Here is a 17,907-nt window from a genome sequence, read left to right as displayed (position 1 = left end):
CTTAAGGAAAGCTTTGACTATGTACAGACTCAGTGAGCCTTGCTATTGAGAAAGACTGTCGTAGGCAGACCTGGCTCTCAAGAGAAGACAGGCTATGTGCACACTGCCCACAAAATGAGGTGGAAACTTTCCCTCAGATTACACAGATCCACAAAGAATTCGAAAACAATCCCAATTTCGATAAACTTCCATATCTACTGGGTGAAATACCACAGTGTGCCATCACAGCAGTAAGATTTGTGACCTGTTACCACAAGAAAAGGTCAACCAGTGAAGAACAAACACCATTGTAAATACAACACATATTTATGTTTATTTATTTTCCCTTTTGTACTTTAACCATTTGTACATCGTTACAACACTGTATATATACATTGCTTTGGCAATGTGAACATACGTTTCCCATGCCAATAAAGCATCTTGAATTGAATTGAGAGAGAGAGAGAGAGAGAGAGAGAGAGAGAGAGAGAGAGAGAGAGAGAGAGAGAGAGAGAGAGAGAGAGAGAGAGAGAGAGAGAGAGAGAGAGAGAGATATTCAGTCTGACAGCCTAGCATCTGCTCTTCATGGTTTATCTCTGCTTCAGCTCAAACAACATCAGTATCAAGGACCAGCCCTACAACTAGCCACTTCCGTAACATTCCCCAAATGATCTTCTCCTAACAACATAACATCATTTTACATGACATAATATAACATAACATTATTATCATACCTCTAAAATGTGCCTACAAAACACCCCCTAACAATTCCATTCTGTTCAAGAGACAGACAGTGTTATATAGCACAGCCATATTTATCCTGTGAATCAATCTGTCATATGTGTGTCTATCGCCAATCTCTCTGCTGGTTTAGCTCCTCAACCAAGCCTCCCTCCTTCTATTTTACCCTCCCTCCCTCTCCCTTCCTCCCTCTCTCACTCTCTCTTTATCCCTTCCCCTCTCTCTCTCTCTCTCTCTCTCTCTCTCTCTCTCTCTCTCCCTCTCTCTCTCTCTCTCTCTCTCTCTCTCTCTCTCCCTCACTCTCCCTCACTCTCCCTCACTCTCCCTCACTCTCCCTCACTCTCCCTCTATCTCCAATCTCTCTGCTGGTTTAGCTTGAGTGCTCTTCAACCAAGCCTCCATCTTCACAGTCTGGACACACACACACACAAGCTCTCATTCCCCCAACACCCCCCTCTCCACACACACATCCTCTGTCCTCGCTCCCCCAACTGCTTTCTACAAATTTGTTTTGACAGCTGGTGTGTTCATACTCTCAGAACAAACCACACAGGAGAGGTTTTCTCTGTGAAATAACTCAGGGGAGGCTGCATGTATACTGTATGTAGTAACATCCTGAGCTGTACTGAGCTCTGTGTTACAGGGTCCGTCGGGGAGAGGAGGGGAAGGCTGTGGGGCCTGGAGACTGTCTCAATGTACTGTGCGTAGAAGCAGCCTGATCTGTACTAGCTTTACTGGGTTGTCACAGGTTCTGGGAGGAGGGTTGTGGGGCTGAGGAGCTTCGAGACTCTACGGTTCAATGTAATCTTCTCTTCACACATCATCTATCCTTCCTGTCACAGAGAGACGGCTGTCACTCACTGGCTGTCAGATCACGTTATATAATCAACACAGGATCGCTTTATGTTTTCTGTTTGTTCTTACGTTCTCTATTTCTTCCTCTCTTTGTCTCACATTCTCTTTCACTTCCTCTCTACCACGGCAGAACAACAACAGTGCCGATTATGACTTAAATGATTTTTGGTCAAGACTCATACGTATATGTCACGATCGTCAAAGGGAGAGAGAGAGGACCAAGGCGCAGCGCGTGAAAAATACATCTTCTCTTTATTATCAGAAGGAAAACGAAACAAAACAACAAACAGACGACCGTGAAGCTATAAATCTAGATAGTGCTGACACAAACACTACACATAGACACAGACATAGACAATTACCCACAAAAAAGCTAAAGCCTATGGTTGCCTTAAATATGGCTCCCAATCAGAGACAACCATAACCAGCTGTCTCTAATTGAGACCCAATTCAGGCAACCATAGACTTTCCTAGACACCTACACTGAACACTAAACCATCCACTCTACTAAACCCCCTAAACCATACAACACCCTAGACAATACAAAAACACACAAACTTCCCCATGTCACACCCTGACCTAACTAAAATAATAATGAAAACAAAGATAACTAAGGCCAGGGTGTGACATAACCCCCCCCTTAAGGTGCGAACTCCGGGCGCACCAGCATAAAGTCTAGGGGAGGGTCTGGGTGGGCGTCTGTCCACGGTGGCGGCTCTGGCACTGGTCGTGGTCCCCACCCCACCATAGTCACTACCCGCTTTCTTAACCCCACTGGAATAAGGGGCAGCACCGGACTAAGTGGCAGCACCGGACTAAGGGGCAGCACCGGACTAAGGGGCAGTACCGGACTAAGGGGCAGCACCGGACTAAGGGGCAGTACCGGACTAAGGGGCAGCACCAGGATAAGGGGCAGCACCAGGATAAGGGGCAGCACCAGGATAAGGGGCAGCTCCGGACTGAGGGACGGCAGCTCCGGACTGAGGGACAGCACCGGACTGAAGGGCAGCACCGGACTGAATGGCGGATCCTGGCTGGCTGGCTCTGGCGGATCCTGACTGGCTGGCGGATCCTGGCTGGCTGGCTCTGGCGGATCCTGGCTGGACGGCTCTGGCGGATCCTGGCTGGACGGCTCTGGCGGATCCTGGCTGGACGGCTCTGGCGGATCCTGGCTGGACGGCTCATGGCTGGTTGACGGATCTGGCTGCTCATGGCTGGCTGACGGATCTGGCTGCTCATGGCTGGCTGACGGATCTGGCTGCTCATGGCTGGCTGACGGATCTGGCTGCTCATGGCTGGCTGACGGATCTGGCTGCTCATGGCTGGCTGACGGATCTGGCTGCTCATGGCTGGCTGACGGATCTGGCTGCTCATGGCTGGCTGACGGATCTGGCTGCTCATGGCTGGCTGACGGCTCTGGCTGCTCATGGCTGGCTGACGGCTCTGGCGGATCCTGTCTGGTTGGCGGCTCTGGCGGATCCTGTCTGGTTGGCGGCTCTGGCAGATCCTGTCTGGTTGGCGGCTCTGGTAGATCCTGTCTGGTTGGCGGCTCTGGCAGATCCTGTCTGGTTGGCGGCTCTGGCAGATCCTGACTGACGAATGGCTCTAGCGGCTCGGGACAGACGGGCGGCTCTAATGGCTCGGGACAGACGGATGGCTCAGACGGCACTGGGCAGACGGATGGCTCAGATGGCGCTGGGGAGACGGATGGCTCAGATGGCGCTGGGGAGACGGATGACTCAGATGGCGCTGGGGAGACGGATGGCTCAGATGGCGCTGGGGAGACGGATGGCTCAGATGGCGCTGGGGAGACAGATGGCTCAGATGGCGCTGGGGAGACGGATGGCTCAGATGGCACTGGGCAGACGGATGGCTCAGATGGCACTGGGCAGACGGATGGCTCTGGCCGGATGAGGCGCACTGTAGGCCTGGTGCGTGGTGCCGGAACTGGAGTCACCGGGCTAAGGACACGCACCTTCAGGCTAGTGCGGGGAGCAGGGACAGGGCACACTGGACCCTGGGGACGCACATTAGGCCTAGTGCGTGGTGCCGGAACTGGAGGTACCGGGCTGGGGACACGCATCTCAGGGCTAGTGCGGGGAGAAGGAACAGGGCATACTGGACCCTGGGGACGCACATTAGGCCTAGTGCGTGGTGCCGGAACTGGTGGTACCGGGCTGGGGACACGCATCTCAGGGCTAGTGCGGGGAGCAGCAACAGGACGCACAGGACTCTGGGGACACACAGGAGGCTTGGTGCGTGGTGTAGGCACTGGTGGTAATGGGCTGGAGACACGCACCACAGGGTTAGTGCGTGGAGGAGGAACAGGGCTCTGTTGACACACAGGAAGCTTGGTGCGTGGTACCGGACTGGAGACATGCACCATAGGGCTAGTACGTGGAGGAGGAACAGGGCACACTGGACTCTCGAGGCGCACTATAGGCCTGGTGCGTGGTACCGGTACTGGTGGTACCAGGCTGAGGGCACGCACCTCAGGAAGAGTGCGGGGAGAAGGAACAGTGCGTACAGGGCTCAGGAGACGCACAGGAGGCTTCCCAACCTTACCTGGTTGTATGCTCCCCCATATCAACATCTCTCTCTCTTCGCTCTCCTCCAATAACACCAACAACTCCTCAAATGTCTCATAATCTCCCATCCTTTCACTTTCCTCCAATCTGTCCAATAACTCCTCCACATTCTCCGACTCATACCTTCGTTTAGCCAACTGCTCCTGATGGTAAGCACGGGGAACTGGCTCAATTCTCCCACTTGACCCAGCCACACTCCCCGTGTGCCCTCCCCCAAGAAATTTTTGGGGGAGCCTCTCGGGCTTCCAGCCACTCTGCCTTGATTTACGCTGCTTGGTCCGATGTTGGTGGGTAATTCTGTCACGATCGTCTAATGGTGAGAGAGAGGACCAAGGCGCAGCGCGTGAAAAATACATCTTCTCTTTATTATCAGAAGGAAAACGAAACGAAACAAAACAACAAACAGACGACCGTGAAGCTATAAATCTAGATAGTGCTGACACAAACACTACACATAGACACAGACATAGACAATTACCCACAAAAAAGCTAAAGCCTATGGTTGCCTTAAATATGGCTCCCAATCAGAGACAACCATAACCAGCTGTCTCTAATTGAGACCCAATTCAGGCAACCATAGACTTTCCTAGACACCTACACTGAACACTAAACCATCCACTCTACTAAACCCCCTAAACCATACAACACCCTAGACAATACAAAAACACACAAACTTCCCCATGTCACACCCTGACCTAACTAAAATAATAATGAAAACAAAGATAACTAAGGCCAGGGTGTGACAGTATAATGCTTCTCAGTATCCTTCTGTCTGTCAGTCTCATATAGCACACTGTAACTGGCATCTACCGTTGGGACCAGTTATGTATGTATGACTACTGTGTGAATAATCATGAATATGTCAGAGCAAACCAAAAATCTAACCTTTAAAATGATATCAGTGGATTATGGAGACACCATGTACCCTGAAAAACATTAGAATCCCAAAAGATTGGCTGTATCTGAAATCCTGTTTTCCTAAATAGAAAAACTGAAAGGCAAATCGAGGAATACCTGAAGCTGACAATAATTAATCTAACTGGCACACTAACATTGCAAAATTGAATTACAGAAATGGGGAGATCTGTATGTGTGTGTTGCTGGGTCTGTAAATGGTCCATATTCACACTTGTCACTTTAAACTTGTCAGATTACTGCCTAACTGCCACTGTTTAGCACAGCTGAATCAATGGTGCTAGGCTGCTAATGAAAATAAAGTGTTTCATCAATATTTAATCTCAAAATGTGTTACCTCGTCAATCTCTAACATATGAATAGAGGTATAAATACGGACACTACAAAAACCCACAAGAGGAGAAGCCTAAACATACTGTAAATACACCAAACAAATAGACATAGACACACGCACACAAGCACTCAGCTACATACACACACATACGGAACCTACTAAACTCTAGGTCGTTTTCTGGGTCATCCTCTGCCATCCTCTCCATACATTTCTCGTGTTCTCTCTTGATGACACAGTCAGAGTGGTGGAGACTAGACACCTGCAACACAGAAACATGATCTCATTAGAATATATCAAAACAGTGGGATTTAACCATTCTAGTTATATGTCATCTTAGCTGACATATTAGTTCTTAATCACATATGGTGACATACAGAACTTTTTACATGGGTTAGAGGTCAGACTACAACAGATAGACCACCATGTTTAGACATACAGGCCCCAGACTACAACAGATCATTATAGACCACCATGTTTAGACATACAGGCCCCAGACTACAACAGATCATTATAGACCACCATGTTTAGACATACAGGCCTCAGACTACAACAGATCATTATAGACCACCATGTTTAGACATACAGGCCCCAGACTACAACAGATCATTATAGACCACCATGTTTAGACATACAGGCCCCAGACTACAACAGATCATTACAGACCACCATGTTTAGACATACAGGCCCCAGACTACAACAGATCATTATAGACCACCATGTTTAGACATACAGGCCCCAGACCACAACAGATCATTAGGAGGATATTCATTTGAGACAGTTTCCTACAGCAGGAAAATAATCTTGCAGCAAAAGAAAATGTGAATTATTATGTGGATTATAATTAATGGACAGTTGATTTGGGGATGATACATTTTTCTTAAGGGAAAATCAAGTCTGGAAGTGGAAATTAAAAACTTCACAAGCCTTTTCAAACCTCACACTAAAAGTTTTACATTTCCTGTAACAGGGTGATCAAATGAAGATCCTATATCTGTACAAGCATTGACCGTAGACCATTAGGAATACACAGAGGGACGCTGAACAGAAAACCACTTACACAGTTTAATTAGCTGTGTACATCCACCTGTTTGTGTTGCTTACACACCAGTGAGCAGTCACAAGACGTGCTATAGAGAATTAGCTCAGTCCTGCTTAATGTGCTATGTTCATTACTCATGAATGTCGAAGATAAAGGCAAGAGTTAAGCCATCCAGGACACAGAGGGCATTTGCCACCAGAAACCAGAACACACACTGAACACCCCCAACATGACAACACATAAAGATGAACCATAGATGAAGAGAACAGACACTGTATCATCACTGTATTAAGACAATACAGAGGCAAGCTCATAGCAACAGCCAGGAGCCTGGAGCCACGTACAGAGACATGGAGGTCAGGCCCTGAGAGACCCTCTCTGCCACCCCACGCAGCCTGCTGGCGGATACACAAAGCTGGGCTGCCTGCGGATGGCAAGGGGGGTTGGAAAGGAGAGAGGGGACACTGTCCAGCCTTTGTGCTGGTGTCAGCCCTCAATCCACACACGCACGCACGCATGCACACGCACACACACTAGCCCTGGGAGACGTCGGTCCAGCCACATCATCCTGGCTTTATGAACCTCAGCAGCTCCATGGGGGAGAAGGTTATTATATTATATTCATCACCACCATAGGAGGTGTGGGTTCTTATACTCACCAGAGTTACTGACGTCAGCAACACAACGTGGGCGCATACACAGACTGGCTGGAACCACAGTTCTTGGCTAGAACCAGTATAGACATGACTAAGTAACAAACATAGAAAAAAACAACTGTCTACAACTACTGATACTGTAAATAACGACAGTTTTGTGTCCAAAATGAAAGAAAAACACATCACTTGATAAAAACTATTCACATGTATCCACAGCTATTCACAATGAGGCATTAGAATTAGAGGTCTTCACGGGTCCAACAGACTCGAAATTCTGAGATCCGACCTGTGATCCGAATGGGTCCGGATCTGGGTTGAGCCTGATATAATTGCCACGGGTCTTGGGTATCTGCAATTATAATTGATTTACCGAATGGACCCGATTGGACCCACCCCTGTTAATTTAATGTGCGTGTGAGCTCGTTATCTGTGGCAGCCAATTGCAACTCAATAAAACGTATAGCTTATGACCAGCTGAAACTGGGTCCTCGGGACAAGTTGTGATATTGTAGTAAAGATGTGAAAAATGTTGGCACGGCCAAATGGTGTGCAAGTTGCTATTCAGGCTTTCTAACTTTTAAATATTGTATTATCTTTTGTTTTTATCATTATTATTATTATTATATATCATTATTGTAGGCCTATTTAAGAATCTAAACCAGTTCCTAAAATATGCAAAAAGTGTTTTGTTTCATTGTGTTGAGACATTTTCGTTGGCTAAATTAAGTTTGAACTGTCTTTTTAATTTTGTGGTCCGTATTTAGTTTAAGATACAGTAGGTTAGAAGTAGGCCTGTTGTAAAATAAATCGTTGGCTAAATTAATTTTGAACTGTCTTTTTAATTTTGCGGTCCGTATTTAGTTTAAGATACAGTAGGTTAAAAGTAGGCCTGTTGTAAAATAAATAGCATTAGCCTATTGCTGTCATTTGTTGGCTAGGCCAACGATAGGCACTCGCCTTTGTTGGTAATTTCTGCAATATAAGCATAGCCAGTTCAAAACTTTTGTGAAGCTTTAAACAATTTCTTTAAATATGCAATAAGTGTTTGTTTCATTTTGTTGAGCCATTTTCTTTGACCAAATTAAGTTCCAACTGTAATGTTGTGTTTGTCACAATATAATAGAATTACCAGCCTACTATAGGGCTACACTCACTAATGAAAAGGAAAAAACTAAACTTTATTTAATACCGCAATATAATAATAACCTCTTCGTATTTTCCCTATAAACAATGCTTGATGCTGTAAACAATGCTCCAGGTGGGAAAGGGCAGTGTGGAGTGCGATTGAGATTGCGTCATCTGAGGATCTGTTGGGGCGGTATGCCAATTGGAGTGGGTCTAGGGTTTCCGGCATGGGGGTGTTGATGTGAGCCATGACCAGCCTTTCAAAGCACTTCATGGCTACCGACGTGAGTACTACGGGCGGTAATCATTTAGGCAGGTTACCTTCGCTTTCTTGGGCACAGGGACTATGGTGGTCTGTTTGAAACATGTAGGTATTACAGACTTGGTCAGGGAGAGGTTGACACTTGCCAGTTGGTCCTCACATGCTTTGAGTACACATCAGGGTAATCCGTCTGACCCCGCAGCTTTGTGAATGTTGACCTGTTTAAAGGTCTTGCTCACATGGCTATGAAAAGCGTGATCACACAGTCATCCAGAACAGCTGGTGCTCTCATGCATGCTTTAATGTTGCTTGCCTTGAAGCGAGCATAAAAGGCATTTAGCTCGTCTGGTAGGCTCGCGTCACTGGGCAGTTCGTGGCTGGGTTTCCCTTTGTAGTTCGTAATATTTTTCAAGCCCTGCCACATCCGACAAGCGCCAGAGCCTGTGTAGTACGATTCAAGCGTTCGCTCCATGTATCCGGGTAAGAATTTAGCTACATTTTCAGATATGTTTCTAATTTTGTCAGAAAGCCATTTTTATTGCAAGTTAAAGTGTTCTGTTAGTTAGCTGCTAGCAAACGCTAGCTTGCTGGCTCGCTAGCTAACGTTACCTGTATGATCTGTGTAGCAATATTAAATGAATCAGAAATCCATTTGCATTGCTAGTTATGGCCTAATGTTAGCTAGCTAACGTTGAACCTAGTTTGTTAGCTTTAGCTACCTGCAGATTCATACTACAGCTATGACAGTGTTTGTATTGGTAGTAGTATGAGTTGGGATTATGCCGCTTCATTGTTTAGCTAGCTAGCTAGCTACCTAGCTAGCTACATGTCTAAACAATTGACTCAATTTAGGCCGGATTATTACATGACCCATCAAATTAGTCAGGTGTGTCTGGGTGTGATTATGGCCATCTATTGTATTTCATGAACATGTAAACAGGTCTAAACAATAAAGACCCATCCACTTAGCTAGATGTGGCTGGGGGGGGGGGTTATAGCATTTCGGGTAGCAGTGTGTCGGGTAAGCGTCATCTAATAATGCTAAAATATTTATGAAATATTTTTATCTGGACACTTTATATTTTTGATATTGCTACTATGCAAGTAACCACTTCACTGTACCATTTAAACCTTCTGTATCCTGTGCATGTGACATGACCTCACATGTGAATCCTTAAAGAGAAGGGTGGGGCTTCCGATGTTGAATGGCTGTAAACAAAGAAGAACTCTCCAGTTGGTGTACCACCTCATTCAAGGGTCATTTTCTCAAAAGTGGGGTTACAAGTAGGGTTGCAAAGGGTCTAAAATTTTACAGTAAATTTCCTGAATTCTCCAGAAATTTTTCATGGGAAGTTAAGCCCTGGAATTTGGGGAATGTTGCTTTAATTCATCAAAAAAGTTAGCTTATAACAGTGAAGGCAATATAAGGCAATTCAAGGTTTTGTGGCATATTTTGGTTAAACTATCTCCAATTCAATGGAATTGAATGGAATGGAATTGCAACCCTCTGCATGCACAATGCCTTCTTCCATCACATGTACAGTGAAATATTTATCTTATTTATCTGCTCATGGAATTGTATTTTTTTTTTTTTACTCTGTTTTTTCTAATCTTTACAGGAAAATGCCACAGGCACTACCTGATGTGTGGAGACATTTCACTGCAGCTAATGTAGAAGGAAAAGCTGTGTACATTTGCAAATACTGTGCCAAATCATATGTGAAGAATGCAACAAAGATGCATAATCATCTGGCCAAGTGCATAAAGTTCACACAGCGCTCACAACAAGCAACCTCTGACAAAAGTCCCTCTACTTCTATTCGAGGTGAAAATGATGAATCAGACACCTTATCGATAGCAACAGCTCATGGTTCTCCTGGAATCAGAAGTTGTTTGACTCAATGGAGGAACGTAGTCAGAGAAATGCTGATGAATGTCTTGCTCGTATGCAACTGGTTCACCTCTGATGCGCACAGGCAATGTGCATTGGAAGAGATTTCTGAACGTTCTTCACCCAGCATACACCCCTCCAACCAGCCATGCTTTATCTACTCATTTGCTGGATACAGAGTTCAACAGAGTTCAAGTGAAGGTCAAGCAAATCATAGAGAAAGCAGACTGTATTGTAATCATCTCTGATGGGTGGTCGAATGTTCGTGGGCAAGGAATAATTAACTACATAATCTCCACCCCTCAACCAGTATTCTACAAGAGCACAGACACAAGGGACAACAGACCCACCGGTCCCTACATTGCAGATGAGCTGAATGGAGTCATCAGTGACCTTGGACCACAGAAGGTATTTGCACTGGTGACAGACAATGCTGCGAACATGAAGGCTGCTTGGTCTAAAGTGGAGGAGTCCTACTCTCACATCACACACATTGGCTGTGCTGCTCATGCATTGAATCTGCTCCTCGAGGGACATCATGGCACTGAAAACAATGGATACACTCTACAAGGGAGCCAAGGATATGGTTAGGTATGTGAAGGGTCATCAAGTTATAGCAGCAATCTACCTCACCAAGAAAAGTGAGAAGAATAAGAGCACCACATTGAAGCTTCCCAGCAACAACCATTGGGGTGGTGTTGTCATCATGTTTGACAGTCTCCTGAAGGGGAAGGAGTCTCTCTAAGAAATGGACATATCACAGTCTGCCGATATGGACAGCCCCATCAAAAGCATCCTCCTGGATGATGTATTTTGGGAGAGAGTGGTTAGCAGCCTGAAACTCCTGAAACCTATAGCAGTATCCCTTGCACGGATTGAGGGAGACAATACCATCCTGTCTGATGTTCAGATTCTGCTTGCAGATGTAAGAGAAGACATCTGTATTGCCCTGCCCACTTCACTGTTGCTCCAAGCAGAGGAAACTGCGTGTTCTGAAAAACATCAAAAAGCGTGAAGAGTTCTGCTTGAAGCCCATACACGCCGCAGCGTACATGTTGGACCCCAAGTATGCTGGCAAGAGCATCCTGTCTGGTGCATAGAGCAACAAGGCCTATGGTGTCATCACTACCGTGTCTCGCCACCTTGGCCTGGATGAGGGCAAGGTTCTTGGCAGTCTGGCGAAGTACACTTCCAAGCAATGGCTTTGGGATGGAGATGCAATAAGGCAGTCGTGCCAACATGTATCATCAGCCACCTGATGGGAGGGACTTTGTGGATCTGAGGCTCCTTTCCCTGTTGCCTCCATCATCCTCCAAATCCCACCAATATCAGCTGCCTCAAAGCGCAACTGGTCCTTCTTTGAGAACACACACATCAAAGCACGCAACAGGCTGACCAATACAAGAGTTGAATTGGTGGCCATCCGGGCAAATTTGAGGCCTTTTGAGCCTGACAATGAGGCATCCTCAACAAGGTTGGAAAGTGAGGCCTCAGAGTCTGATGTTCAAGAGGTGGACATTGAGGAGGTCCAGGGAGAAGACATGGAAACCTGAGAAGAAGACAACCAAAGCTTTAGTTTCTAGACTATCATTTTACAGATGTATGTTGAAAACGTTTTTGGGAGATGCGATGGATCATTGGGGATCATTCAATATTCCCTTTCTTTTGTTATTCAGTGAAATCATTCCATGTGAAGAATCAACTCATTTAATTAAAGTTCAATTCGTAACTAAATTGTTTTTTAAAATTTATATTGGAAGGATTTAATCATTTGCAATTATGTCTACTTAAGATAAGGTAAAAGGTTTATGTTTCTGTCTCCATATGATATGGTAAATATATCCAATACAAAAAACATCTACATTTACATCTACATTTAAATTTCCATTAATTCCCCTATATTCCCGTTAATTCCCATATTTTCCCACGGAAAGTTTCCACCTCCTTATATTCCCCAAAATGTTCAACCCTAGTTACAAGTTTATCAACTTTCAAAGCAGAATTACTTTCCCATTGTTCCTCAACAGCAGTGTATGATAGACCAATTTATAGCTCTGAGTCTCTACTTTCATCCAATGTCAAAATAAAAAAAAATTGCTACTTGCTACTCAAATTTTGCTACTTAAGACTGAATTGAGGTGGTCGGTCACATATCTGCCAGTGTGTCTGGTCTCTTGCGCTGTGTCCTCTCGCGCCTGCCTTTGTCAGGGTGATTTAAACGATCCCAGAGCAACCTTAACTGATCCAGAAAGTGTGCCGCCCTCCCACTGCATGGTTTGATAAGCTCATCATCGGCTAATTGGCCTGGATCAAGACTCGATCTCATCATCATCCTTATGTAGCGTATTGGCGTAGCGTTTCACTGTATTATCACGACACTATTAGACCATGGCTGTGTCCGCACACATTGTATTATCATGCCAGTCAATACAGATGGCGTATCTTAATTTGATCATCTTGTTATCACAGCAGGAAATGCAACTGTGTAATGTGTTCAAGGTTTAAAAAGGCTTCTAAAAAGATTGTAATTTCCACTTTAATATTTCAGACTTGAGTTCCTACCGAAAAATGTATTTTTATTTATTTAACTAGGCAAGTCAGTTAAGAACAAATTCTTATTTACAATGACGGCCTACCCTGGCCAAACCCTAACCTGGACGACGCTGTGCCAGTTGTGCGCCACCCTATGGGACTCCCAATCACGGCCAGTTGTGATACAGCCTGGAATTGAACCAGGGTCTGCAGTGATGCCTCTAGCACTGAGATGCGCCTTAGAGCCTTAGAGCGCTGCACCACCCAGGAGCTCAGTATCAACCCCTACAAAAACTGTTCATTAATTATAATCCACATAACAATTCACATTTCCTGATCCTGAAGGATCATTCTCCTGCTGTGTGAAACTGGCTCACATTAAGATACGGCATCTGTAGTTGTTACACCAGGTGACAATGCAGCCACATTGTAGAGGTGGAGAATCAGTAATGCATCACTGGGGCCTAATCATAGGCCATTACAATATGATGGAAGGATTATTCCACAGCCACAATTAGAGGTGGAGAATCACTAACACATCACTAGGGCCTAATCTTAGGCCATTACAATATGATGGAAGGATTATTCCATAGCAACATGTTATCAAATGTATTTGCGCCATAATGGTTCTACCTCATCTGCTGATATGAATGAGTGAGATGACATCAGTTCGCCAAGATTAGTCTACTGATGTAGACCTATCCACAAGTTCAGTATATTTGTCCTTAGTGTAAAAAAATAAAAGCATATACACAAATTTTATACTGTTTCAGGAAAATCACACACACACACACACAGTTCTGCTTTAGTCCATTGGTCACGCGGAAAATGAATTGAAAGTATTTCTGATTGATAAAAATGATCTTTCTCAATGCAATAAATTGTGTGGAAGTGATGACGCACAAACACACACACGCACGCACGCACGCACACACACGCACGCACACACACACACACATTATACACAGTATACACAGAAACACTGACAGAATACACTCTAGTGGAGATGTATCATCGATGCTAATTAGTATGGTGTTGCTAAGCAGCAGGTAGTCAGGCAGAGCGTAGTGGAGTGGAGACAGAGGATGAGAGGATAGCACCACACGACAGGAGAGCGAAAGCGAGAGAGAGTGGATGCATGTGCGCGAATGTGTGTGGCCTTTGTTATATGAGTTATGCTTCATAAACATGAGTTAGTCATGTTTATTGATGAGGGCCATGTCATCCTCCGACTCTGTAACCCAAGAAGGATTAGAGGCCTGATTTGCATTATAAACAGACCCTCTGATTCACCTCATCGCTCTATTCATCCCACTCTCTTTCCTCATCTCTCCTCGTCTCTTTCTCTCTCTCTCTCTATCTCTCTGATTCACCTCATCACTCTATGCATCCCACTCTTTCCTCATCTCTCCCCATCTCTCTATCTCTGAATCACCCCATTTGTACCTCCATCCTTATCTCTTTCTAAATCACTGCTATTCTCCATCCATCTCTCTCTGTCTAACACACACACAAGGGGTATGGAAGGAGAAGAGATGGGTCAGGGAGCAGAGGAGATAGGAGAGGGGTGAGGGAGGAGAGGAGAGGAGAAGAGAAAAGAGAGGAGAGGAGAGGGAGGAGAGGGGTGAGGGAGGAGAGGAGAAAGGAGAGGGGTGAGGGAGGAGAGGAGAAACAAAAGAAGAAAAGAAGAAGGGTGAGGGAGGAGAGGAGAAAGGAGAGGAGAAAGGAGAGGGGTGGGGGAGGAGAGGAGAGGAGAAAGGAGAGGGGTGAGGGAGGAGAGGAGAAAGGAGAGGGGTGAGGGAGGAGAGGAGAAAGGAGAGGGGTGAGGGAGGAGAGGAGAAAGGAGAGGGGTGAAGTTGGAGAGGAGAAAGGAGAGGAGTGGGGGAGGAGAGGAGAGGAGAGGAGAAAGGAGAGGGGTGAGAGAGGAGAGGAGAAAGGAGAGGGGTGAGGGAGGAGAGGAGAGGAGAAAGGAGAGGAGGAATATATGAGAATGAGACACACTACACTATACTACACAGGTCATCCTGATATAAATCTGAGGGTAAACAAAGTCTTCTCTGGTGCCAAAGACCAGATCAGAGAGGTGAAGAGACTGACAATAACTAAGGTCTTTGTGTGCGTACAGTATGCGCGTATAAAATTGCCACAGTGACATTGTGAGGTTGAAATAACAAACAGTAAATCCACTCAGCTAAACCAACGTCCATGGAAACTTTACCTGCGTTATGACATGTTTAACATCTCTTCTGTAGCCAACCATCACCATCCCCACTGTTAAACAAACAAGGACGGGCTGAATGCTTTCACAGTAATGTCTCGCTCCACTCTCCCTCTTTCAACAATCTCTCTCTCTCTCTCTCTCGCTCTCTCTCTCTCTCTCTCTCTCTCCCTCTCTCTCTCTCTCTCTCTCTCTCACACTCTCGCTTTCTCTCTGTTTTCTCTGCCAATCTCTATCTATCTCTCTCTCTCTTTCACACTCTCGCTTTCTCTCTGTGTCTTCTCTGTCCAGCTCTCTCTCTCTCTCTCTCTCTCTCTCTCTCTCTCTCTCTCTCTCTCTCTCTCTCTCTCTCTCTCTCTCTCTCTCTCTCTCTCTCTCTCTCTCTCTCTCTCTCTCTCTCTCTCTCTCTCTCTCTCTCTCTCTCTCTCACTGTCGCTTTCTCTGTGTCTTCTCTGCCCATCTCTCTCTCTCTCTCTCTCTCTCTCTCTCTCTCTCTCTCTCTCTCTCTCTCTCTCTATCTATCTCTCTCTCTCCCTCACGCTCTCTCTCTCTCTGTCTTCTCTGAAAATGTCTCTCTATCGCTCTTACTCTCTCTCTATCTCTCTCTATCATTTCCTTGTCTCCATTTTCCCCAGAGCCAAACGCTTTCACAATCCATGTATTATTGCCGATTGTATATCAATTAACCTACAAAAATAAATTAAAATACAGACTTAAAAAATCAGTCCCTCTCTTGAATTGAGCTAAAAACCCTTTTGTCATTCAATCACAAACACACAGTAACTGTAAGTGACATTGCAACAGTTCATCTCCCCATGGCTTTGCTAGCCATAAATAATGTCTGGCCAGGCCAACAGCTTACCAAGGGCAGCAGGAGGAGGAGGAGGGCCAGGAGGGGGGTGCTCATAGCGGCAGACATTTTGTTTTCCTCAGGGGCTCCAATTGTCCAATCAGATGTGGAGGTGAGCTCTTGAGGATGCACAGACAGACAAGGATGCTGGTCAGCTTTCTGGCCTCAGCTTGGGATCTGGAAATAGACACAGAGAAACAGGAGATGTTAGGCTACTGTTTATACACGTCTACAGAATAAAGTAGGAAATGTGTGATGTAAATGTTATTTCTCAGTGTTCAATAGTACATTTAGAGCAGAAACACACACCACGGACCTATACTTTTATATCTAGATATCTGTTTGACTGTGGGGTAACACAGGACAGTAAACACAAAAACACACATGCTACACTCTGCTGATTAGAAATACAAGTCACAACATGAATCTCCATTCACAACAACCCAAGTCTGCCACAGAGGTACAGTATGTAAGCTACTATACTACTGTCTTGAATTACACAAACGTTTACATGGTGACTGCTCAAGCACAATCACCATTGATTCAGTTCCAAGGAATGAGAACATCAAACCACAAAGACACTGATGGTATCTCACTCAATAACAAAAGGGGGGTAAGTGTGTGTGTGTGTGTGTGTGTGTGTGTGTGTGTGTGTGTGTGTGTGTGTGTGTGTGTGTGTGTGTGTGTGTGTGTGTGTGTGTGTGTGTGTGTGTGTGTGTGTGTGTGTGTGTGTGTGTGTGTGTGTGTGTGTGTGTGTGTGTGTGCGCGTGCGTGCTACGGACAGAAGACACAGAGGCACAAACACTTCTTTACACACTCACACCCTCTCCTTTCTTCTCTCTAGAGTACCTCTAGAACCACAGGCCCTGTTATGTAACCGTCTCTGATTGGCTAAAGGAAGAGAGGCAGGAACAGCAGACATAATGGGTATTGAAGAGAGGAGGGGGATCAATAGCTTTCCACTTTCTCAAACACAGCACAGCTTTTCCTCTCAGCCTTTCTTATACAGTACAGCCTTCCTTCTCCCCTCAAATAGCTTCCTTTTTTCACACATATCACTTCTTATACCCTCATAAAGACCGAGAGTGGGCAGGGTGAAGATTTATCTCTGAAGTAGAGTGAAAATACTCATAGAGGGGGAGATAGGGAGAGAGAGATATGATTCCCTTCACATATCCACAGAGAGAGATGCCTCTCTCTTCTCTTATAAAGAGAATGAAGCTACTTTCAAGGAGCGGAACTCTAACCCGGAAGCTTATAAGAAATCCCGCTATGCTCTCTGACGAACCATCAAACAGGCAAAGCGTCAATACAGGACTAAGATTGAATCGTACCACACCGGCTCCTACGCTCGTCGGATGTGGCAGAGCTTGAAAACTATTACAGACTACAAAGGGAAACACAGCCGAGAGCTGCTCAGTGACACGAGCCTACCAGACGAGCTAAATTACTTCTATGCTCGCTTCGAGGCAAGACCTTTAAACAGGTCAACATTCACAAGGCCGCAGGGCCAGACGGATTACCAGGACGTGTACTCCGAGAATGCGCTGACCAACTGGCAAGTGTCTTCACTGACATTTTCAACCTGTCCATGACTGAGTCTGTAATACCAATATGTTTCAAGCAGACCACTATAGTCCCTGTGTCCAAGAACACTAAGGTAACCTGCCTATTACTACTGACCCCTAGCACTCATGTATGTAGCCATGAAGTGCTTTAAAAGGCTGGTCATGGATCACATCAACATCATTATCCCAGAAACCCTAGACCCACTCCAATTTCCATACCGCCCCAACAGATCCGCAGATGATGCAATCTCTATTGCACTCAACACTGCCTTTTCCCACCTGGACTACAGGAACACCTATGTGAGAATGTTATTCATTGACTACAGCTCAGCGTTTAACACCATAATGCCATCA

The 17,907-nt window shown here is 45.5% G+C and overlaps 1 protein-coding gene across 1 annotated transcript in view; it reads right to left on the bottom strand.

The window, feature by feature from the left end:
* LOC120042917 (pituitary adenylate cyclase-activating polypeptide type I receptor-like) overlaps positions 1-17,907 on the bottom strand; it is a 57,002-nt gene that overhangs the window by 14,905 nt on the left and 24,190 nt on the right. The window contains exon 2 of the mRNA XM_038987682.1: positions 5,572-5,671. Coding sequence (XP_038843610.1) covers positions 5,572-5,671 — 100 coding nt within the window. The remainder of the gene's footprint in view (positions 1-5,571; positions 5,672-17,907) is intronic.

Source organism: Salvelinus namaycush, unplaced genomic scaffold, assembly GCF_016432855.1.
Source record: "Salvelinus namaycush isolate Seneca unplaced genomic scaffold, SaNama_1.0 Scaffold803, whole genome shotgun sequence".
NCBI classification, from domain to species: Eukaryota; Metazoa; Chordata; class Actinopteri; order Salmoniformes; family Salmonidae; genus Salvelinus; species Salvelinus namaycush.
This window is presented reverse-complemented; position numbering and strand designations above follow the sequence as displayed.